Source organism: Xiphophorus couchianus, chromosome 9, assembly GCF_001444195.1.
Source record: "Xiphophorus couchianus chromosome 9, X_couchianus-1.0, whole genome shotgun sequence".
Lineage (NCBI taxonomy): Eukaryota > Metazoa > Chordata > Actinopteri > Cyprinodontiformes > Poeciliidae > Xiphophorus > Xiphophorus couchianus.
The window spans coordinates 25,107,025-25,131,507 of NC_040236.1; the positions used below are offsets into that span (position 1 = coordinate 25,107,025).

General features: G+C 42.3%; 1 protein-coding gene and 1 long non-coding RNA gene across 4 annotated transcripts in view; one reads left to right on the plus strand and one right to left on the minus strand.

Annotated features, from left to right (window-relative positions):
- The first annotated feature begins 239 nt into the window (after positions 1–239).
- LOC114150981 (pre-B-cell leukemia transcription factor 1-like) overlaps positions 240–24,483 on the plus strand; it is an 82,535-nt gene continuing 58,291 nt past the window's right edge. For all 3 annotated transcript variants that reach the window (XM_028027851.1, XM_028027853.1, XM_028027852.1), the window contains exons 1-2: positions 240–927; positions 2,394–2,467. In XM_028027851.1, coding sequence (XP_027883652.1) covers positions 743–927; positions 2,394–2,467 — 259 coding nt within the window. In that variant the 5' untranslated portion in view covers positions 240–742. The remainder of the gene's footprint in view (positions 928–2,393; positions 2,468–24,483) is intronic.
- On the minus strand, positions 12,268–17,203 carry LOC114150982 (uncharacterized). Its single transcript, XR_003596863.1, has 3 exons — positions 16,951–17,203; positions 16,657–16,844; positions 12,268–13,747 (listed from the first exon to the last, which is right to left on the minus strand). It is a non-coding gene; the product is annotated as an uncharacterized LOC114150982 (long non-coding RNA).

A 24,483-nucleotide genomic window follows, 5' to 3' on the forward strand; every position in this document is an offset into this window, starting at 1 on the left:
GAGTGCGGGTTCTGCTGAGGTCATGAGGAGGGTCCGGGTCGCTGTTATTTACACCGAGTTCACGCTCTATCCATCAACAAGCCTTTTTTTTTTCCTCCCCCGATCGCAACACTATGCGGCCACAGTGGAGCGTCTCCTCTGCATCCAACATTCCGATGATCTCGATGCTCCTCGAGGCGGGGCTAAATCCAGCGCCTTTCCAATCACGTCGCGTGGGGCGGAGCCTGACTCTCGCGCTCTCTTCGCCGTGCCGCCGCCTGCCCAGCCTGTGCTGAACATGACAAAAAGCGAGAGGATGGAGCGAGGGAAGTAAATCCCTGCTGTTTCATTCCTCACAGACACTTTTTCTTGCTTGTTTTTGGAAGACGGAGCGGGGCTTGGATACAGGAAAAGCATTAGTAGTTGAGAGCAGCTGTCTGTCTGGTTTAGACGCGCAGCCCACAGCAGTTCAGATCAGATTTCACATTCAGCTTCGACCAGCTCAGCTGAGAGCAGCAACCAGAGAGGGCTCGTTGCTCCGCTCTCTCCCTCTCCAACGCCACCTTTTTTTTTCTCCCCTGTTGGCGGAGCGTCTCTAAAACGCTCATAGGAAGAAGTACCAGGATTTATTTCCCCCTCTTCTCCGTCCTCCCATCTTCTCCTCTTCTTTTTTTTTTTTTTTTACTGTATTTATTTTTTTACAGGAAATTATCAGCGTGGGCGACAACTAGAATTAGATAAAAAATAAAGGGTGGCCGAAGACATGGACGAGCAGCCGAGGTTGATGCACTCTCACACGGGGGTGGGCATGGCGGGGCACCCCGGCCTGCCGCAGCACTTGGAAGGCACCGGAGGAGCCGACGGCGACGGGAGGAAGCAGGACATTGGAGACATTTTACAGCAAATTATGACCATCACGGACCAAAGTCTGGACGAAGCCCAGGCCAGGTAAGAGACTTCTCGGTTTGGTGTCAGAGGGAGGCGGCGGCAAACTGGAGCTCATTTTTAAAGAAAGCAACAATAGTACATTTATCATATCTGTGCGATATTAATAAAGAAAGCACAAAATATAACTCTAAAATATAATATTAAAGCTAAAGGTCGAGCTCAAATCCGCAATTAAAAATATATATTTTTAAGAATGGCATTTATTGGCAGGCAACGTGTCGCCAACTTTAAAAAATGACTCTTTTTTCCCCCCCCCCGAGCTGCATTTAGTGAAGACGGCTCACTTTTTAGCCATAAAACATAAACACCGAGAAACAATGTACCCTAAGATTGAGTTTTAAAAATATCATCCATGTTGTTTGTTCCTTATAAAAGTGAGTGAAGCTTGAGGAATCACTTTAAGTTGTTGCGTAGTTTCATAAAAACACACAAACGAATGGATAACATGTACACAACCTAACAGTATTTATTTTTTGCTAAGTAGGAGAAGGAAAGAAATTAAGAAAGGCATTAATACACATATATACATATATCTGTACAACCTAAATATGTTTAAAATTTGCCATTTTTGAATGTGGCCATTTATTCCAGAAGCAGAGTTAGATCGTGACACATTGAGAGCTGGTTGTAGCCTTTACTAGTTAATTTACTTCAGACAAATATAATAAAATACTACATATCTTCATTGTTCAAGCTTGTACATTCACTCATCTGTTCATCTTCCATTTAACTGTTTATCATGCATTGAGAAAGTGTTAATTAATAATTGTACTTACATTGCTTCCAACCCGTAATAAGTTTATAGGGTAATACTTGTATTGTATATTAAACCAAAACTCTCAGAATTATCACTGAAACCTAGTTTCATTTTCCAGTCAATTCTATACATACTCACTTACACAACTAGCAATCTCCATTTTATTCTTGCATATTTTTTACATTAAGAAGTCGTGGGTTCAGTTGAAAAATAAAAGATTATTATCCACTCAAATCTTTGTACAGTTTTTCTGTGAGTTACAATCTTAGTAGAACTTAGCTAACATGTAATTTAGGATATTTCCATTTGTTAAACATGTGTTGTTTTTTTAAAGGTATTACAGCATCAGCAGCTAAAACATTGTGATCAATATCAGTAAAATAATAAGTAGCGCAGAGAAAAAGAAAAGCATTTTCAGGTCGTTGAAACTCTTCGCTGTATATCTCAGGGATTAGAAGTTGAAACTGTTTGCAAATTTTCTTCAAGCAAGATCTGAAATGAAGCCCGGCACTTAAGTTGATCGTATAAATGGAACACTTGTTGTGTTCCTAGAGCATAATTGAATTTTTTTTAACCACAATTTGCACTGCAGCACTTTGTGAATCAGAATGAACACTGAGCTCTACTCCATTCCCCAGGCTAGAGGTCTGTCTCTTAACGTTTTTCCTGTCCTTGGTTTTTTGCTCACCAAGCCACCTCTCTGTTTCAGGAAACACGCTCTCAACTGTCACAGAATGAAGCCGGCCCTTTTCAACGTTCTGTGCGAAATCAAAGAAAAAACAGGTAGGTCCGATCAGCTTCCACGTCGCCACATCACACTTTGCACAGCCGAGAGCCGTGCAGCAGGTACAGCTACGCGGCGTGCGTTCCCTCCTGCAGCTGTTCAGCACCAGAAACCTTAAAAAATCCCGCGCCATAACATGGAGGAAGTTTCTATGGCAGAACAGCGAAAAGCAGAGAGCTGGATTGTGACACGCACGCTGCTGTCTCCCCTTGTGAGTTAACTGTCAAATCTGCTGAATACGTCTGTCTCTATTATGTTTTGTGTCTCTCTATTAAAGCAGTTGTGAGGCAGCGTGTCAGCAGAATAATTGCTTTGAGAGAAATAACATAAAAGACATAAAGTCATGTTTCCATAGCCATCTCTGACTTCTCCTCACCTCGTGACATTTTTGATTCTTTTTCAGTGAAATTGTTGCACTTTAGTGTGATCGTGTCTTTTATACCTCCGTCTGCGACGCCTGTAGAAACTTCCACCAACGAGATGGAAGTTGCTTAAGTGTGCCGGCTTGCTCTCGGTGTGTTTCACACTCATCGGCGCGTGAAATCAAACCGAATGGGTGGAGGCCGAGAGGGAGGGTCTCATTGTCTGGGACGCTGCACATACTTGACCTTTTGGGGACGTTGGAGGCTGTTTATGTTGGTGATCCCTCCGTCACCTGGTGCTGTCATGGATGTTTTCATCAGAGCTTATTTTACTGCCTAACTAAACTCCCCTCCCCTTCCTCTTCCCACCTAGCCTGGCAGTTTATCTTGACTTGGCCGCAGCCTCCTGAGAGAGAGAGAGAAAGAGAGAGCAACAGGGGGAGGAGGTGTGTGTGTGTGTCTTTTGAAGTCCGCTGCTTCTCTCTTCTTTCTGTTGTCTTGGTATGTTTTTTGGAGGGGGGAGTGACACAGATATGCGTGATGTTTCACTCCCTGCAGCTTGCCGGGGTTCACCCAAAGTTCGGCTGAGCCGCGAGTGCAAAGTAACCTGGACGTCTTCCTGCCTTCCCGTTCAGCTGGTAACCTATTAACACGAGGTGCGGCTAATTGGAGATCCGGGGCTTGCTTGTCGTCACGTTGGAGCTGAGTTCTAGGCGGAAGTAGAAAACATTCCTGCAGAGTAAACTCAGGTTTACTCTGTTCCTGGATCTCCTTGTCTGTCATCTCACTATTTTATTTAATTTTTTTGGCCTGATGCAGTAGGGGAAATGGTCTCAGTATTTTAGATCTAAAGTCCAATTTGTTGATTACAAATTTCTGTGTTAAAATTAAACAGCAAATGCTTCTTTTAAAGACAAATTCAGAAAAGCTTGGAAAATAAGTCAACAAACAAATGTGGTATTTATTTTCACGACTAAATGCTGAAAACAAAAATGCATATGACCGCTGCTTACCTGTGTGAGGTATTTAAAATAGATTTTTATGGATGCAGGCGACTTGTTGCTACTAGTTCGGTTAATTTTCAGATTTATTCACATGAATATTTTTAGTGTATTTATTCATATAATTTAACAGGTGTGTCTTTGCTGCTTCTGTTATTTCCTGCCATAGAGTTATTAGCAGTAGATAAGCGAAGCTATTGCTCATTTAATCAGATCGGTGTGCCGCTTTGCTGTCAATTCCAACGATAACATTGATGCACTTTTGTACATTGGCGTTAATGCTTAAACGTCAGGTGCCAAAGGGACTGGATAGTCTCCCCCTCGCCCACCTGTTGCTGTGCTCTGCCTGTCAGCTCGCTGAAAGAAGGCTTTCCTTACAAATTCCATATTCCATAATATTGTTATTTGATATTTTGGTGGGTGATATGGACTTAGAATTTTATTGCAATATTTTGTGGAACTCTTGCGATAATGAAAAAGATTATGATAAATAAAAATGTATTGCTTCTTTTTTTTTTTTTTTTAGGTAACTGTATGGCTGTGAGTGCATGGCACATCATTCAAACATATTGATTGTTCTTAATAAACATTTCCATTTGAAACAGTCTTCATCAGAACGCCACTTACTTAAAAGCGTGATTTATTTCCCTGAGCTGCACTAAGTAACTGCATTTAATCATGTTTTTGAATTTACTGATATTTATTGATGGTCTTGTAGAATAAACAGTGGTGAAAATAGTAAAAAATAATATTTCTGATCATACTGTCAGTTTTATTTTTTTTATTTACTGTAAATAGCTAAAATTTGTCATGACATCGATAAATCAAAATTCTAATCATGATGATCATTTTTTTCAAGATAAACCATACAATAAATGAGCACCCCTAATAAATACTGTCTAACTAGAGGTGCAGAGAAAAAAACATGATTCTACAGAGAATCACAGTTCGTAGTGCCGGGGATCCTGAATCGATTCAAAATGCTCAAAAATCATCTTTAAATGCCTGTCAGGTGTTTGTCTTCGTCGTCTTATCACTAATCTTTTGCAGATAATTATCTCTTTAGAATGATAATGGCACTCAATCATACACAACTTACAGAAAAACAAGTTATATTTAATTCACTGCTGTATTTTCTTTGTAGATGGTTTTTTTATTTCCAAAAGTTCCTAACTATTTTTAACATTTCTTAATACAAAAACACGGTGGGGTAGCTGCTGCTAGACTACAGCACCCCTCTCACCAGGCTCAGCCAGATTTGTGGGGGAAACCTGCATGCTACTGAGGAATCTTATCTCTGCTGTCCGGATACTGAGCTGTTAGCATGTCATGTCATATGAGACACATAGCAGCGGACAGAGGCCTCTTCAGAAGTGACTGCTTGATTGAATATACCTGGGATGATCTAAGTTATGACAACATTTTGAAGTTGAATGCATGGGTGCACCGATTTCTTGGCCAGCTGATTAATTGGTGTCAATTTTCTTAATTTTGGGAGATCAGTGATCAGCTTGTACTTAACATGTGAAGCTGATCTTATCCCCCCCATCTTATCTAACTCAACAGATGTCTAAATATCAGTCACTGTCCTCTTCTGCTCTGCCATGAGAGAGATTTGACTGACAAACTGTCTCACCAGGTCATGTCTGCATGTTTGCAGTTAATAATAGTAGCCCAACTCGTTGCCAACTCAGCAACTTTCTTGCTTTTTTCAGAAAAAAAAATGGTTTCGGTCAAAATTGGAATCAGGCATTTTAAACATCGGTAATTGGCGATCACCCAATCGGTGCACTTCTATTTGAATTACAGTATTGTGAAGCATGGTGTTTTTACTAAAGGTGACCTCAGACTGGACCAGTGCTCTGCAGACGTACGTGACGTGTAAACGGAGCAGAGGCAGTGGCTCGCCGTGTTCTGGACCGCTTGCCCCGCTCTCTGCCTGGGTGGATCTTCCATCCCTGCATCACACAGTGCCAGCGCTGACCTAGAGCCTGAACTTCTGACCTGTGCTGTGTACTTTTTTTTTTTTGCTGGGATGAAGCAAGGAACGGCCGACAGAACCGCGGGGCAGTGCAAACAAGCACAATAGGGGAGGAAAGGCAAAGGAAGGAACACATTGTTTAACCACGGCCATCCCTGTGTGAGTGTGCGTTTCTTTTCGGCAGACAGCGGTTACGGTTCGTCTCCAACGGCTTCATGGATGTCGTTTTGCGTTCGCCGTGCGGCTTCAGAATCAAAACGTGAAGCTGAACCCAGCAGTTTATAGTAGAAAATCCCTTTGCTCTGATTCTATCAGACACCTTGCAACAACATTAAGCTGCTTCCTCACTGCTCTGCCAAGCTGACAGCCATGAAGGAATCAAACAATCCCTCCATCACATATTTCCAAGTTATGTTTTGTCTAGGTCCTCCCCCCGTCCCGCCCCATCACCTTTTTCATGATTGATGAAAAGGGCCCTTTAGATAAGCAAACGGCTGACAAACTGATTTGGAAAATGAGCCGCTTTGACCTCTGTAAACACTTCGTCAACATCATAAATCTTGAGCCGTGTCAAACAAACCCACTCCTTTACCGAGCTCACTCTGCTTTGACTCTCTGTTTAGTTTCTTTCCTCTCAACCTCAACAAAAGGCCGCCTTTCCTTCGTGCCGTGCATGTTTGTGTAGCGCACGGTTTCAAGCCTAGGGGATCCTCCAGTTAGGAGCACGACCGGCCGAGTGATGTAATGTTATTTTTTGGAAGGGTGAAAATGGGGTGTTTAACAAGGCGGTAGAGGATAATGTTTGACAGGATTAAAGGAGCCAGAGGTCTGATTGTGGAAGGGGCATGGAAGCCCTGAACCGCTAAAGTCTCGCCAGGCATGGCTGGCATCTGCTTGCTTGTGTTACAGCCACTGATCTCAGGTCAGTAACGAGTTGCCCACACGGCCATCGGATGTGAAGCTACATCAGGCTGGTGACTTTATTAGCAGAGTGATTGATGGAGAAGGAGTTGTTGTTAGCAGCATTAGGGAAGGAGTATTTAAGTAAAAAGCTCGAGTGCATGGTTGAAATTGTGGTTTTTGTTTGAATCAATGCTGTAGCTGTTGATTCAAACAATGAATAAATTGCAAAAGCTTTAATTCATTGTTTGTTTTCCAATTTTTTATTTTAGCTAAAAATACACAGATTTGAACCTAGTGTTTTATTTTCAAGATCATTAGCCTGACAAAATTCAAGATGTTTATGCATCTCTAAAAAGTCTTAACCATCACTAACTACAATAACTCTGGAGAATGTGAATTAATTTGAGTTGTAACATCATTTAATTTCACTTTGAGATCAGTAAAGTATTTTTTAATTTGAACTTCATGTATCTAAAATTGAAGCCTTAAAATATCTTAAATTCATTTAAAAAAATACAAGTTGGCCTGAAATACATTCATCAATGGTCTTAAATTTTTGTCATGGCACTATTTGGTCTCATGTAGTTTTTTTTTTTTCATGGGACTTTTCTGTCAGGCAAAAGTTTGGTTCATGCAGACATCTTCATTACATTCTGGTATTGGAGGCGATTGAGGCTAATTCTAACTAGCCGTTGATATACCCTTGCAAGCTAGCTAGCTAGCTATTTTGGGTCTATCGTGGGTTAAGTATGAATTTAGAGCCAATTGGCTGGACAATGTCTGTTTTTGCCTCTGGCTCTGTTCTAATGCCAAAGAAAAGTTTCAGCTGGCAACTGCCACAAACAGACCCCAGAAATGTTGCAGTTTTTGCCATGCTTGATTGTAGTCCAGCAAGATGCCCCAAACATCCTCTATATTTATATCTTCTTGCTCTTAAATTTAATTCAAGGTGGCATTATAAGGTCTTATGTTTTATTTATTTAACTCTTATTTAACCAGGTAAGTTGATTGAGAGCAAACTCTCATTTTCAACAACAACTTGTTAAGAAAGCTTCTTAAAAGAATCTTACATTTGACTTGCTGAAACCTACAGATACCCTTATGTCAATTTTAGCTAACAGAGGACCCCTGGTACTTGCTGGGGTCAGGGACCAGAGCCATCTGCGAACAGCGAAAATCCGTGAATACCTCAGACTTCCTCTCAAACCAATTATAACTGCCTATTTTTATAGTTCACACACACAAAAAAACCTTTATATGTATTAATGCATAGAAACGTGCATTAATGCATATATCCATACTACCACTGGAGCTAACACCTAAAGTCTTAATTATCTCTGCTCTTATCGGTACAGCCAATCAGCGCCAACTAAAGTAAATAGGGCTCCGGGATTGGCTGCCTTGCAAACACTAGCCAATAATGTGTGATGTAGTATTGTGCTTTGGTATTTCTGCTTCCCAAGCTGCATTTTCTTTTGACTATTTATGTATGCTCTACGAAAAAAATCTGCAAGTATTGAAACTTGAATATTTGGTATTGCTAGTCACTGAAGTTTGGGCCATTTTATCCACTAACCTGCATGTGAAGCGTATGGGTCATTAATGGTCACAAATGTCAGTTTGGTAGCATAACTTATTTTATGATGCTGTGATCAACAGATGTAGTGCGCTGACAGCAAGATGTGGTACGTTTTCTTACTGATGTTAAAACAGCAAGAAAAAATGTGGGTAACCATGGCAACCAGTCGGAGTTTGAAGCTCGGCCGTCTCCTTCTGCAGTCAAGTCGCGTGCGCAGCGGCTGAGTTTACAAACAAATAATCCTTCTATACTGAATCATGTTGCATATCAAAAATCAAGAGAAGTAGCAAAAAAAGAAGAGATGCATCCACTTATTGGGGATTTTTTTCTCTCAGAAATTCTGTGTCCTGTATCTTTAAATTGATGAAGTTCTCACTTAAAAGCCAAGTGTTTCATAAAAGGATTCAGTGAATAAGTCTCAACGATGGAACTGAAGTTAAAAATGAGTACGACCCCCAAGGAAAGACAGGCTCTCGGGGAGAGGAATAGTGAGAGAGGAAGAGTGAGGTCCCCTGCCTGGATGGACACGAGTTGGGAAAGTGTTTTAGGAAGCTGACAGAGTTTAGTTTTCCTTCAGAGTCACAACCACAGAACCACCAGAGTCAGTGTCGACGCCATAAACGCTGAACTAACACCATTACAGTACGGAACAATGGGCTTACATTATACATTATGCAAATTGTCAGTCCCCTAATTGATACGTGTTAATCATATTAAAGAGCTTAATTAGCGGAATATGAGTTGGTAATTAACACTGACATCAAGGAAAAGGAACGTGTTTTTTTTCTTCTTCTCGTCTGACTGAAAAGGAAGTAAACATTCTACTTCCTGGCCTGCAGGATTCCTTTTCCTCTCCCGAGAACCACTAGAGTACAAGTGTGCGAGAAGAACTTCCGCTGTGGATCACTCAGTGAAGGTAGCATCCACTTAGACTGGTAAAAGAGCGCACGTCCCGACGTCGCCCCCTGCTGTCCACTGCCGGCGGTGCAGCCTCGCTCCCTGCAGCTTTCCTCCGCTAGCATCACACGCCGCCCTGCTTAATATGTTACGAATTTAATCAAGTCTGCAAATTTGTTATGCACGTTAAATTGAACATGCAATGGCACATGGGGAAGGTGGTTGCCATACCAACCCCCCCAGGAGTTCATTTTCTATAATGCAGTGTTTGGAATCTCATTTCCTCCTCTCCTCTCCTCTCCTCCCCCCCACCCCCCTGCTGCTTCTAGCTGCAGACGCCACCTCCAGGCTTACGCTGTAATCCACCCCCCCCCCCACCCGCCCCCCACTGAGGCGGCTCTCAAACACTGGGAGGCAGAGAGAGAGAGAAGGAGAGGTTTCTCTCCTCGTAGTGGAAATGACACAAATTAATATATGCCGCTTAAACCAGACCAAGATTAATGGTTCCCTTTCGCTCCAGCTTAGTCCCTCTGTCAGTTGCCGGGTGCTCGTTGGACAAAATCAACACTAATCAACATTTATTCCACTTTTGCCCCTGGGCTCTCCGGAGTCAAACCCCCGCCCCCTCCCACCCTGTTAGCCCCCTTCCCACCTAGCCATCCAGCCCTTCTGCGCCCCGTCTCGCCACGCTCTTCACCTCTCATCCAACTCCTCCATACATCATCCTCCTCACAGCGCTCAGCTCCTCAGAGGAGAGCCTCCCCCCACCGACCTGTATCAGGCCACATTACAGTCATGATAGATTTTCTCTTTCCATTTGCATCTTATATTTAACGCAGTAGAGCAGTTGCTCTGTCACCTTACAGCCTGAGCCTTTTTCTTTTTTTTTTAGTATGTGTGTTTGTAACTGTATCTGCACTCAGTTTACACTGCATTATGAGGAACAGGAGATGCATTAACTGCATGCGGGAGCTGGCAGTGTATTTATACCGCCCTTGGTTCTCCAGGCAGGTATTATTTCAGATTTCCCCACTAGCAGGAAGCCGAGCTTCAAGATCCCACAATAACACTGAGGCCTCCACACGAGTGTTTCCTGAGTTACCGGAGAGCTTTCTGGAAAAGCACAACATGATTGTGGGCGATAAATTTCTCTGACTGGCAGCAGTGACATCCACTGATCCAGCTCCCCGCACACATTACACAGCTACTATAAGAACCCCATGAAGGCTCATAACGCAGGAGGCTTTGTTGTTGAGAAAAAGTAGTAGAAAGCAGAGGTGGGAGATATACTGAGTGTTAAATCCCTGTTAACTTCAAACAACTGCTTATATATAGATATATATTTATATTACAGTTTTCTCTTTTTATCTTCCGCACAGATGCACTGATCCACTTTTTTCACTTCTGATACCAATAACAATATCTGAGATTTAGTATTGGCCAATACTGATCCGATAGAGAAAAAGCTGAATTGACTTCAAATGATTTTTTGTTTATTGTTTGAGACCTCTGGTGGAGACAGGTGAGCGTTGTCCAATCAGGCCATTGACAAAATGGGTGCTACATGCAAACTGGTGACTTGTGATACACAAGCACTTCAATGTGCTTGTCCACTGGTTTGCATTGGCCGACAGTTTTATATGTTTACATGGTTTATTTAATTAGAGTAAATTTTAACTAAACTGAATCTGATTCTGGTTATTCATTCAACTACAGCGTTCATCAAACCATTGGCCAGCGATTGGTGCAAAATGCCATTTTAGATGTAGAGTCAACAAATTATCATAGAAAGTTTATATTAAATGTTTTTGAGATTGATTATCTTGTCAGTACTGTGTGATCGCCACAGAAGCAGACTCCAGGCCAGCCGCTTCTTGCTGCAGCTCAGATTTATTCAACATCCTCCGCCGTTCCGTTGCCCCGCTCCTCTCTGAAGCTGAACAGTGCTTGAGCAGCTGAAGCCTCTCTTCCTGCTTTGTAGAGATGTTTAGCGCCGTGTTGTCCATCTTGTCCCACTTCATGGCCAGAGGCGTTGTCACGGCACCAACTGGCCTCATTGAAGTGACACGCAGTGCTTTGTCAGCTCTGTGTTTCAGGTGCCAACGTGCGCTTCCTAAAATAAACTGTCATGCAGCATGGCAGGACAGAGAGATGTAATAGGAGTGTGTTGGGGCCCCTGTGGCCTCCCTACCCTTCCTGAAAGGAAACAAATGTTCCGCAGCAGAAATGTCTTGTGGCTTTGGACTGCTTCCCAGCCCCGTCACCAACAATGTGGTCGGGAACCTATAGCGGGGAACGGGGTAGTTTGCAGCATCAGCAGGGGGTCACAACACGTTTTCTCTGAGTGGATAACGCCTTTTATGTGGACTCAGTTAAACTACGGACCTGTTAGATTCTGACAGATCTTTGTTATCTGCAGACATCCTCTCCCAGAAATAGCTAAAGCTTACTGTTTTGAGCTCCTCTTCCTGTTTTATAAACGTCTGTCATAAAAGGAGGATGTGCGCTCAGTTGGAGCGCCGTTCAGATGTCCGGAGGCTGGAAACGGTGAGCATATGTGGTAGCGTTTAGCTGTTAGAGCCCCGTATGTTCATTAACTTCCTGGAACATTTATGGGACCAGTTGTTGAAAGTGAAGTTAAAGTACAAAACGTTTAAATTCTTCAGTGATGAAGAACAGAGAAACAGAAGGCTCCTGCAGGCGGACAGGAAGAGGTGCAGTGATGTTTCACTAAGCTTCTGCTGGGGCCTTGATAACTTTTGCTCTAAACAGGTTTCAGGCCAAATATGGAGGGAGAAAAGGACCAAATTTCAATAAATAGAAAACAGTAGATAGTAATTTAAATGTGTTATTATTACATTCATTAAATACATTTGGAAATAAATACACAAATAATTTATTTAATATGTATTTAATTGATTGTTTTATTACATGTGCTGCATTTAAGTACGTACACAATATTTAAATTTGAGGCCTTTGCGTCTTGGGACAAACTGAAACATATCTAGTGTTTACTGGAATCAAAAAAATTATTTAACATCAAGGGTAAAAATAAAAATGAAAAAACACACAAGACTTCACTCTTCTGTTTATTAAACAACAAGGAAGTCAGAATACAAAAGCTGTGTGTGAAGAGCTTTAAAGGGGGAAAGTAGCAGCTAGAAAAGCTGGAGTTTTTCAACCTTGGAACAGAGTATGGTAACACAATGCAAACGGGGCAAGACATCAACAGAGAGTATAGAGAAGCATCTGTTGCCACTCATCAATCTGGGAACGAGTACAGGTTCTAAACAATTTAAAGTCCATCAAACGACAATTAATCAGAAGAAGCTGATCCTTCTTACCAGGATTAGATATTGCATCTGATTCAGCATGTATGCAGGTGCAGTTTGATCTCTGGTTGAAAAATTGCATCTGAAAGAATCATGTTTTCTGGAACAACGTTCCATGTGTAGGATGAGAGAGGGTGAGTTGAGGGATGTTTGGTTCGGTGGCCCTGAAGTACAAACCACATCAACAAATCACTAAACACAACTACAAATTTAAAAACAACATTAACAAAACGGAAGAAGTAGGTCTTAGAGGGAAGCCTAAGACATTTCTGATTGGATGACAGCAATTTTGACTTAAGAACCAGAAGTTCTTCTGGCTTCAGCTATTTTGGTGAAAGTATGAATGCTACTGGTGATGGAAACATATCTACCACTTTCCAAGAATGTTTTCAGTCGGGACATTCTTTGGACCTTTGTTCAGCTTTGTTCTTTTTCACAGTTTGGGCAATACGTAGTGCTGTGACTGCCTGCCTGTACCAATGCCAGAATAACTTCTGCTTCTAATGTTTAAAGTGTTGTTGTCCAATCAGCGATGCCTATCACTTCCGTTTTGTTAATGTTATTATGTTTTGTAATTTGTAGTTGTGCTTGGTTTTAGAATATGTTGTTGTGTTTTTAAATTTGATTTGCTGAAACAGTTTGCCTGTCGGGGCCACCGTAGTTTGGCCATAATGAACAGCACCCTGTTTGGTGAACAGGTAGTGATTTTGGCTTGCTGTTTAGCAACAGAACCTGCAGGCTAATCAGAAAACAGTTAATATATCTTTATGTTGAATTCATCTGTGTATGTTTACACACTTACTATAAGATAAAACAATGAAAAATGAACATCAGTTTGAGGAAATTCTGATGGACACCATTAGCCCTTGTCTTACATTTCATGATGAAATCATCTTGAAATAAATGTCGTTGCTCCTCTGGAAGCCGGCTGGCCAGCGTGTCGCCTCTCCTCCAGCAGATAAACCCCGTCGCTCCGTCCTTTCACTTCAACAAAAGGCTGGTGTTGATAAGTTAATATTCTGACAACAGAGATGAGATAAAGAGGTTTTAAGAGTTTGGAGGATAGCGTAACCTTGATAAAATGCTCATCTCACTGACACTGATTTTCTCCATCCATCTTCATCCGATCGGAGGTATGCAAATGGCGCCCTGGGCCGGGAGCGCAGTACAGTGCTGTTAAATGGGCCATTTCAAATGTTCTTTGTAGCACGCTGACTTTACCCCCTAAAAAGGCAGGGAAAAAAAAAAAAACGTCAGCTCGGCACAAACTCAAGTCTTTTTTGGCGGCATTTTTTGTCACCTTTATCTTACGTCTCCTTCTACACCCAGCACTCTCCAGCTTCCCTCCTTGTGCGCCATACAAATTAGGCAGACACTGACAGTGTCAGAGCGGCTAGTCATGAAATATTAACAGCTTGTAGAGAGTTTTACATCGCTACATTCCTCTTCATTTTTAACTATGTCAGCACAGACTGTGAAACATTTATTTGTGTGAGTTCAGGGAGACTATTACCCTAACACACCCCACACACCCCCAGCCACACCTCCAGGCTGTAGATGATATCTATCAAGCTCTGTTTCACTCCAACCATATTTGCCTCCCAAATGAAAGTGACAATTTGTGCCTACCAATGCTACATGATCTCCAGATGCAAGATTTTATTATAGCAAGGCGCTCATTGCCATATAAACCTTGTAGTGGTGTGTTTGTGAGTTGGAAGGTAAGGCAGGCGGATATGAATAATAAATCTGACGTAGTAGAGAGCTGCTTGGTTTCTTTTTCTTTATCACCTGCATTCTCACGTTTGGCTGGGTGGGCGGGGATGGCCCTTGTGTTCCTGGTCCTTTTTTTTTTTTGTAAAGATGGAGCTGTCAATCATCTGCAGACTGGCTGAATCCTGAGAGGCAGCATGGCTCCTCTGTGAAGGACTGGAACAATGACTTTCTGTTGTCACGCAGCGTCCTGTGGACACAGCTCTGGCTTTTAATGAAAAACACCCTGTGAGTTTGGAAGGAAGGACGCAGAAAATGTCCAGATCATTGAACTGAGCAAATCCACCGGTCAGAGACTTTACATACACTTTCTGATTACCAATTTAGCAGTAACATTATATCTAAAATATTAGAAAAAAATGCAGCTTTGGGAACTAAAATAGCAAGGCCCAGTGCTGCTTGACATGCTATTGGCTAGCTTTTGCAAATCAGCCAATTTAGGAGCTGCAGGAGCTGATTAGCCAGAATGAATGAGATACAGAAGACTGGAGATGACATTAGATTCAAATTTTTGGGACCATGATTTGATTCAAAACTGATTTTTGATTGGAAATGAGTATTTATAGTGGTTTCTCCTTCAATTTATTAGAGATGCACCAATCCGACATCAATATCTGTATCGGATCGATATCAGCTAATACTAAACCTTGAATACTGACATCAGTATCGGAATTTTACAAAGTGGATCGTAAATCCCTGTAATACATAGGTGTACAAAGCATAATCTACACCAGTCTGTTGTGCAAGGAAGAATGTCAAATGGAGTCTTTTTCATATTCATTAAGTTTTAAACATTAATCCATGTTTAGATGGAATCACTCCCTCCCTGCAGCCTCCATTTTGTTTTTATGAAATGGTCACAGAGAGACCGCCACACCTTTCTACAGACAACCTCCTCCATGGACGAAAATGTTGCAATGTCCATTACAATTGTACAACATTACAGAAGTTTTAGCCACTTGACAGTCTTTGTAGTTATCTAGTGAAAAGTCATTAAAATGTGCATAATTCCTCACCAAGTCAGATAAACGCTCCTTAAAAGTATTCATGTCACCTGCATATACAAAACCTGGACAGTGGAGGCAGACTAGTTTGAAACAAAATATTAGACCTGTTCAGGTATCTTTAGGGATACCTGAAAAATCAAATACAAGTATAAAATATTTATGTTTCCCACTGTAAATGTAATTTTCTGAGCTAACTTTTGGAAACAAACTAAAATAAATGTTCTTAGTGTTGTAATTGAGAATGTAAAAATAATCAGAGGACAATTTAACAGAAAACAAATCCTCCAAGTTTAACTTGAAGGACTCTGAAAGCATTTTGTCCCGTTGCCACAGAGCAGTCCAGCTCATTATTTGCAGCGTTGCCCTCGGCACCTTAATATACTGTTTCACAAATGAAATCTGCTGTGCAACAGAACAGCTAGAGAAAGCTGTGAAACATCTTTTAGACTGCAGGACAAATGTGTGGCATCTAATGGGGTCTATATACACTTAGTTTGCTGCTAACTCCTGGGACTCAGAGGGAAATCAGAAGGAAAATGTCTCCGTCTCTTCTCTCTGCCGCATAGGAAGTCAGGTAATGAGGTGCATCCTCCTCTCTTATTACGTGTGGCTGGGGCTTCCTCTCCTTCTGACTGATGACGACGTGTGGCTCAGGTAGCTGTCAGCACGGCGTGATTAATTAAAAGCAAAATGAGGCCAGTTTGTCATATTGTTGTGACTGCGGTCAGAGAGCAGGGCAAACTGCCGGGCCGACGCAGCTGGAGCCACACCAAGGTTACTACAGTTAACTAAAACTAACAAAAACTGAAATGGGGAAAAACTATAATTGACTGGGACTACATTATGTGTTTATAAAACTAACTAAGACATACTCAGATTATAGATATAATATTCTAGGATTTTGTTTTTGTAAATCTATTTTTTGGCCTTTTGAGCTGGTAGGAAATGAATTCCCCCCCACAGCTGTCGGCATATTACATCATTCCGTAATTATCGTGGCGGCTCTAACGCTAGTTTGTAAAATAGTAACAGCAAAAGTTGGGAGAAAACACCAGTCAGTTGGTTGTTAAACAATAATTGAGTAAATTTTTTGAAAATGGTGTCTTCTGTTGGGTATTCATTATCCAATCAATGTATACAAAATCACAATGTAATACTTTGAATTTTGCACCTGAAAATTGATCAAAGTATGAAAAAAACTAAAACTGCCACAATGACTAACAAAACTAAACATTTAAATAATAAAAACTAGAAAACACACTCTAAAAACAAACTGAATTAGACAAAAAGTTACAATGAAATAAAACTAAACGAGAAAGACAAACCCAAAATTATTATAACCCTGAGTCTCACCTCTGTAACTCTTCTGGTTCTGCTGCTCCTCGCCCAATTCCCAATTCCTCAGAGGAAGCTTTATTCTTTGAGCTTGTTGCTGCTCAGACTTTCTCCATGCCGACTCGATAACAATTAGGAGGCGTCTGCTTTGGACCGGGTCTCAGAAAATGGAAGCGTGCTGAGCGAGGCAGACTTAATTAACAGCTCTAGAAGAGAGAAAGAGAGAGATCCTTTGTGTGCTGAGTTTGAAGACTTAGAGAACCACAGTTGAAGCTGCTTTTGATTTTGCATGTTTGTGAAGTGTACACTCACTGAGACTTCTCAGCTGCCAGCTGTAGCCATCGCTGCACGCCCAGAGAGGAGAGAAAGTCTTGTTTGTGTTGGCCCGTGGTGTTGCTCCCAGCGTGCAGCCCAGTCCTTGTCAGCAACCCTGTCAGATCTGTCTCCGGCTGGTTCTACGTCATAAAGGCCCTCCCGTCCTGGGAAAGACAGGTGTCAGCAACATGTGCTCCCTCCCATTCCCAGAGCAATGACCGGTTTGAAGTCCAGCAGCTTAGAGAGATGGAAGCATGAGCATCCAGGAAGGCTTTTCCTCCAAAAGCTGGATCCAGTCCTGTAGTGCCAGAGAACCAGTTTTTTGCCATGTCATTATGGATGCATTCATACCAAACCTGCTTAGTTCACTTTAATCCAGCTGTAGTTTGTTTGCTTAGAAAGTCCAGTTCATTTGGGGAGGTGTGAATGCATGATCAAACTCTGATGTGGATCAAAAGAGCTAACTCTGGTCTGCCTACAAACCTAGCTCTCGGTTTGGTTGAAGTGAATTGTGGTTTGGTTCAAATGAATACACAATTGCCAATTTGAAGACTGCTCCAAAAGTAGGAAGCGGACAATAGCGTAAGGCATTCTGGGTAAATACAACCAAACAAACGTATGAGTCAATGACTATCGTGAGAAATTGACTCGTTGGTCTTTTACCGACGATAAAGCTGAAATACTACAACCACTAAAATCTGACACAATTTAATTTTTGCTTACATTTTATGAAGAAGAAAGTGTCTTTTTCTGAGGTTTTTGTGCCGTTTCCTTCAGTGGTTCTTGGTGTAACGCCAGCACAGGTATAAACAAGTTTTTCAAAGGGTTTGGATCGTTTGACACAGAGCAGTGTGAAAGAGAAAACTGCAGCAGCTGAAAATGTAACAAATTTTGGTCCCCAATTGAACCGAGTCTACCGGACCATCAGGTGTGAAAACACCCTATGTCTCTGAACATGTCTCTTCCAGTGAAAGTTTGGTCCTCCTTCTGGTATATTCCAACCTTGTGATTGGTTGTCTGTCACCTTACAAAAGCAGAACTGGTGTAGCGCATGGTTGGATCTCAATGCATTGCAGAGCAGGGCAGCGTCCTGACTACCTGACACAATGACTGACAGATTTATTATGTTCTTTGAGAAACACAAATGAAAGAGATTCATGAAAACGCCTTCCAAACAGACTACACTCATCCATCCTCAGAGAGAATCACTGGTTCCTTTGTTTGAATTGTTCCTGCTTTGCACAGAGGCTCTGCTTCAGCTAACAATGTGCTTCTTCTACAAAGGAGCTTATGAAGAAGTTCTCTGTTTGTGGAGTTAACAGGATTTCCTTTTTGAAAGATATGGATGATGGGGTAAGCAGAGGTGTGAGTTGTCAAAGGAGCACCTGCAAGATTTAGGCAGTAAGAATTAGATGAATAATCACCTATTATTCAAACTACTATATTAGTACCAGTACAGGTTGTTGCACTGGGATACTTCCACCATCGCAGCGCCACAATATTTCCTCTGTAAGTTAAATTATCTGACGAAGCACTGTTCTGTCGCTGTTTGAGAATCTTATTTTGAAATAAAAGAGAAAGTAATTATTGAGTTTAAAGTTAGACTATCTGATAAAACACTAACACGTGCAAAATTTTGTTGATATCCCACTAATATAAAAAAACAAACATTATTATGCAATTGCAGTGTTTCCATTAAAAAAAAACACAATTAAAATCACTCATGATTAAGTTTGTTCTTGTGATAAATTATTAGAAACAAATGCCGCGCCAACATCCTGCTACCACTTCCTGTCATCTTTGTTTGTGATGTGATCAGATTATTGATCACATCACGAGTGTGACGCAAAAAGCAATTCCATTGCAGTGTTGTCAAATGCCAAAAAAGCACCTCACCCTAGTGTGAAAACATTTTACCCAATGTTAACCGAATTTCAGCGAATCTATTCCAATTTATGCAATTATATGGTCAATGGAAAGATAAGATAAGATAAGATTTATTTGTCATTGTCATCAACAGATTACAACGACATTGAGATTTGCTTGACTCGAGTTAAGATGCAGGATATGTGTATATACGTAATATACCAAGAAAAAGAAATGAATAGTACAAAATGAGAACTAAACTTAGACATCAGAAGATGGTTGCAGCACCTGGAGGTGTCGCAACAGAATTTACATTTATAACAAAGTGGTGTCAAGAGCAGAAGTTCTTATGCCTTTGAATTTAGTGCCATGATTGCCATTGGGTAAAAACTGTTTTTTAGGCGATTTGTCCTGGTTTGTATTGCTCTGTATCTCTTGCTTGATGGCAGCAGCTGGAAGAGACCATGGCCAGGGTGTGAAGAGTCATTTAAAATGTCCAAAACTTTCTTGTGGAGCCTGGAAGTGTAAATCTGTTCCATAGTGGGGAGGGGGCAGCCTATGGTTCTCTCTGCTGCCCTACCAACCCTCTGGAGCGCCTTCTTGTCCGCAGATGTGCTGCTGCCGTACCAGACATACAGACCGCACGTGAGCACACTCTCTATGGAGCAGTGGTAGAAGGCCTGCAGCAGGTCTGAGGGGAGACGGTTCTTCTTGAGTATTCTCAGAAAGTACAGTCTCTGCTGTGCCTTCTTCAACAGCTCCTTGGTGTTGGTGCTCCAGGTTAGCTTGTCCTCCAACTCCATGCCCAGAAACCTGAACACTGGGACCCTCTCCACACAGGTCCCACTGATGGTGAGAGGCTGGATGTCCGTTTTGTTCTTCTTGAAGTCGATCACCAGCTCCTTTGTTTTGGAGATGTTGAGGAGCAGGTTATTGACTTTGCACCACTCTGACAGCCGCTTCACCTCATCCCTGTACTCCAGCTCCCCCTTCCCGCCTGAGATGAGACCAACAACAGTCGTGTCTGCAAACTTTATGATCTTGTTGCTGAGGTGGTTGGAGACACAGTCATGAGTGTAGAGGGTGTAGAGAAGTGGGCTGAGCATGCAACCCTGTTGCGATCCGGTGTTCAGGCTCAGAGCAGTGGAGGTGTGGGGGCCCAGTCTGACCCTCTGGGAGCGACCTGTTAGGAAGTCCAGGATCTAACTGCAGGTGGCTGATGGGAGCCCAAGGTTTGCTAGCTTGGACACCAGACGTTGGGGAAGTATGGTATTAAATTCTGAGCTGAAGTCCACAAAGAGCATTCTGGCGTAGCTCCCCTGCTTCTCTAAGTGGGTCAGGGCAGCATGAAGTGCAGTGGATACAGCGTCCTCTGTGGACCTCTTTGCTTTGTAGGCAAATTGGAGAGGGTCCAGCTCAGCAGGCAGGCCAGCGAGGATGTGACTCCGCACCAGTCTCTCGAAGCACTTCATGATGATCGGTGTGAGTGCCACTGGGCGGTAGTCGTTCAGGGTGTTGATGTTGGTTTTTTTCGGCAGGGGGACAATGGTAGAGGACTTTAGGCAGGGAGGGACAGTGGCTTGAGACAGGGACTGGTTAAATGCAGCTAGTTTACTGTTGAGAATCCTTTTTTGAAATTAAAGATGAATAAGTTTTCAAGTTGAAAGTAAAATCATCTGACAAAGCACCTTTCCGTTGCTGTTTGGGACTCTTATTCTGAAATAAAAGAGGAAGTAGTTCTTGAGTTGCCGTGTTGTTTCGACAGTCGACTTTTTGCTAGCCTACGAGAAACTCTCACTTCTATAAGCACTGCAGAGGCTGCCGACACTTTTAAAGGTTTCATCTGGCAGCCTTTTAGATAATTCATAGATTTGATTTGTCAGGCACCTTGAGTACTGCAGGTTAACTGTTTGCTACTAACAAATACATCTGCTTAGGAGTTAAACTAAATGGCTAACTCAGTATGTCTATACTGCATTTGATCAAGTCTAGAATTGAAAAAGCTATACAATTTTTTACTGTACCTTACAAACACAAATCAAGATTTATGAAACATGACGCAATCTCTGTGAAAGCACAAAAACTTCTGTAGCATTAAATTGAGTCAGGGTATAATGGCTAGACTGGATTAATCTATAGCTATTAAATGTTCTTTAGAACACAGTTTTTAATTTACTTTCTCTTGTAGAAAAAAAAACCATGTTGCTAAAGGAGCACCATGTGGTCATTTCCTACAAAATTGCATTGGTTGAGGACTGATTGGACACAACATTGGGTTGGATTTCATATTTCAAGTGTCGTTCATTCTCACTCTGCCATATCTGTAGTATATTTGGCAAGCTGGATTGACTCTAACCGCCCTGATGAGTATTTCATTGACTGAGATGCTAAAATCCACGGAAAGTAGAAAGGACTTTATGTAATGGTAAAGAACTAAAAGTGTCTGGAAAATGTGAATCAATATCTTTGTGGCAATTTGTAGCAATTAGAAGGTTTTATTTAGACTCCCAGGGCTTTCAGACAGACGGTCTAATGCTTGGCAAATATTTAGTTATTTAAATGGATCAAAGCTAAGAGCTACATCCACTTTTGGTCTTTTAATGCATCAACCAAAAACATGCACTTTTTTAAAAGAGATTAAAAATGTAATTAAGACTTCTTACTCCTGCATTCCACTACTATCCTTTGGAAATAAATAGGTATTTGCAGAGAACCAGAACCACCAGATCAGATCAGAACATGTGTTACACCGGATAACTGCTGGATCCATTTGTGCCAAGTGCTGAATAGTTTTCTCCAAGGTAGGAAGGCGCAACAGCTACTTTCCAGCAGGAGCAACAAAGCAGGCGTTCCTGTTTGGGACCGTTCCTGTGGTCGGTATGAGCAGAGCTCACACACACGGCTGCACACAGAACACAATCTGTCAAAACTGACTTTCTGGATGTTTTTCTAAGAGCAGACAGGTAAAGAAGAGGAAGAATCTAGTAGAAGTTGTTTTTCTTTTTGTGGAATATTCATTCAGGGTAGATTTTAATTCAGCTCAGGCCCTGGAAGGCACGTGTCATGGCTGTGTTATTGTAGCGCTTCGGTTTTCTCCCTCTGTGTTGTTTTTGCAGTCATCTGAATTGATCCGGTGTGAAGGCAGACAGAGATTGCTGTATTTTTAATGTCTTTCAGCAGCCGCATTAAGTGTGCAGTTTGTATGGTGGCTGGGAGGGGATGGGGGTTTGAGGGTGGGGGGTGAAGAGGTTGCTGTCTGCTGTGACATTAATAATTTAATTGCAGCCGCCGATCTGAATGCTGCAGGAGCTCCAAGTGATGGATATTTTTAATGATACGGAGATCAACGCCCCGGTGCGCCACCACGTTGCGTCTGTCAGCGGGAATTTGAGGGCGATTGCGATATTGTTTCTGTTCTGATCTTTTTGTCTGTGGTGGGGGGTGGAATGGGGCTGAAGGTCTCTGGCCCGAGCGAGTGTGTCCCTCTCCCCGCCGCTGTCAGCGCTGACGCTCCTCATGTTTATTTCATTTTGCGTCTGGCCTGTCTCGTTTCCTTATCCTCCAATGTCATTAACGCTCCAAGCCAGGACCCTGCAGCACCGCGTCTAATGAATTCCTCTGCGGCTCTGCGCGCTCCCCTCCCAGTTACCCCCAGCTCAAGGTGTCAAATTAAAACCGGCTGAGAAAAGAGTCAGGAAGCGGTCTGGGCGAGCGCTTGTTTGTTTTAAGCGCTTCCCACCAACCGCCACGGTGCTGATTTCCTGACCATTGGGGGCAAGCCAACTTTTAATCATCCAATTAAGAGACAAGCCAGTGGACACGCCCCCTTTCACCTCGGTTTTTTTTGTGTGTCGCAATTGATGGGATTGCTTTCCGCTCATAAGTTGTTGCTGCTCTCATTTTTGGCTCTCCAGGATAATTTGGGGGATGAAGTCAGCAGTGAGCATGCCTGGTTGGCTGCTAATTGCGCTTTATTTAGCTGTCATGGTGAGCAGCGTAACGAGCCCCGACGTGTTATGGAGCCGTGTAGCTGCGGAGGGGGGAGAAGCTCTCCCTACGTTCACCCTGCTCTGATCCAGCATTCTGATGAGCCTTTTCACCTCACACACTGTAAATCAGAGATGCACCAATCAGCTGGCCAGAGATGCAGCAGGAGTCAGTCATTTTGTCCCTTGATTGGCTCTTATCAACAAACAGCAGGTTCAATCCTTCATTAAATGCTTAAAATTTTTGAAATTGGTGTATTTTCAGCCTATTGATGCATCCACCAACACCATGTGCTTTGATTCATGTTGTTTTCTGATTTATGAGAATCAGAAAAAGGGTAAAATCTAGTGGTAGAACTCCAAAAAATGCATTTGACTGAGTTAATTGCCTTGTATTGACAAAATGAGCAACATATTCTATTCAAAAACCCTGTTTGCTGCTAAATTATTGACATGTGACCTGAACAGCAAATTTATATTGTTTTTAATTTGTTATTCAGGTTATTCAACCATAAGATTGGTGCAAATCTCTATTCTATCCCTTCATCTTACTGAGTTTCAGGAACTCCTGATCATTCATGGAACTCCTTCAGAAATGAGGACTGTGGACTCAGACATTAGCATGCTGCTGCTGCCACAAGATTAGCATTGAGGTGCTAGTTTAGCCTTGAATGGCTTTGCTGATAGGCTAACTCCTTTTAGCACATCTTGAACACAACAATAGTCTTTTCCAGCGTCCGATCAGATAAATTTCTGAAGCTAAAATTAACCCTTAGTGAGCCAAGAGAGGCAGCTTCTGCTGTTTGCTGATGTCGCTTGCAGATTTATGGCCGTACCAGAAACTTGTGAATACAAAGGTTCCGGGCGGAACCTCTGAATGTAACATAAAAAAATTAATTGCATTAAAACTTTAATGTGTTAAAACCTACGTAATTAACTGATCACAATTAATGCATCAAAGTCTCAGCCCCAGTTGAACAATACGAGCTAATCTCAAATGGACATTGTTTCTCAGGTAGTGCATAACAGCCTGGGTTTGATGGCAAGTCCAAACATGTGCCGTGTGCTTTAGCTATAAGTGGTGGGGCTGCCACTGTTCTTTCCCAATGGAAGTGGCCAGAACACGGTCAGAGACGCCGTCCCTCCTGTGTGGCTCCCTCTGCTTCAGTAATGGCACTGCTGGATGGAAGATTGTCAATCAATTCATCAGAGCAGCACGGGTGGCATCTGTAGGGGGGAGGGAAGGAGGGTGGTTAAAAGCAGCATGGAGGAGTGCAGTGCACGATTATCGTTCCCTGTTTGCAACTACAGCTGCTGCTGCAGAACGCTTAGAGGAGTGAGAAACTGCACACCTATCATCCCCCCCAGATCACAAAGGAATCCTTCGGATGAATCCTGTGGGATCCGCACTGGAAGTCCACGGCTTGTTAGTCTGGAGGAAGGCGCCACCTTAATTAAAGATGCGTTAATAGACCTGAAAAGGCCTCATCTCCACTTTAGGGGAGATTTGTGGAATCCGTGCTGTGATATATTTCAATTTAAGATCAATTAAAAAAATAATGAGGATGCTATTGAGAACGGCAGGCGGCTCGTCGGGACGGACCGAACAGCTCAGCTGTTTCTCTGCATCCTGGAGTTCCTTTCTCCAGTTTTTGAAGAACACACACACACACTAAAA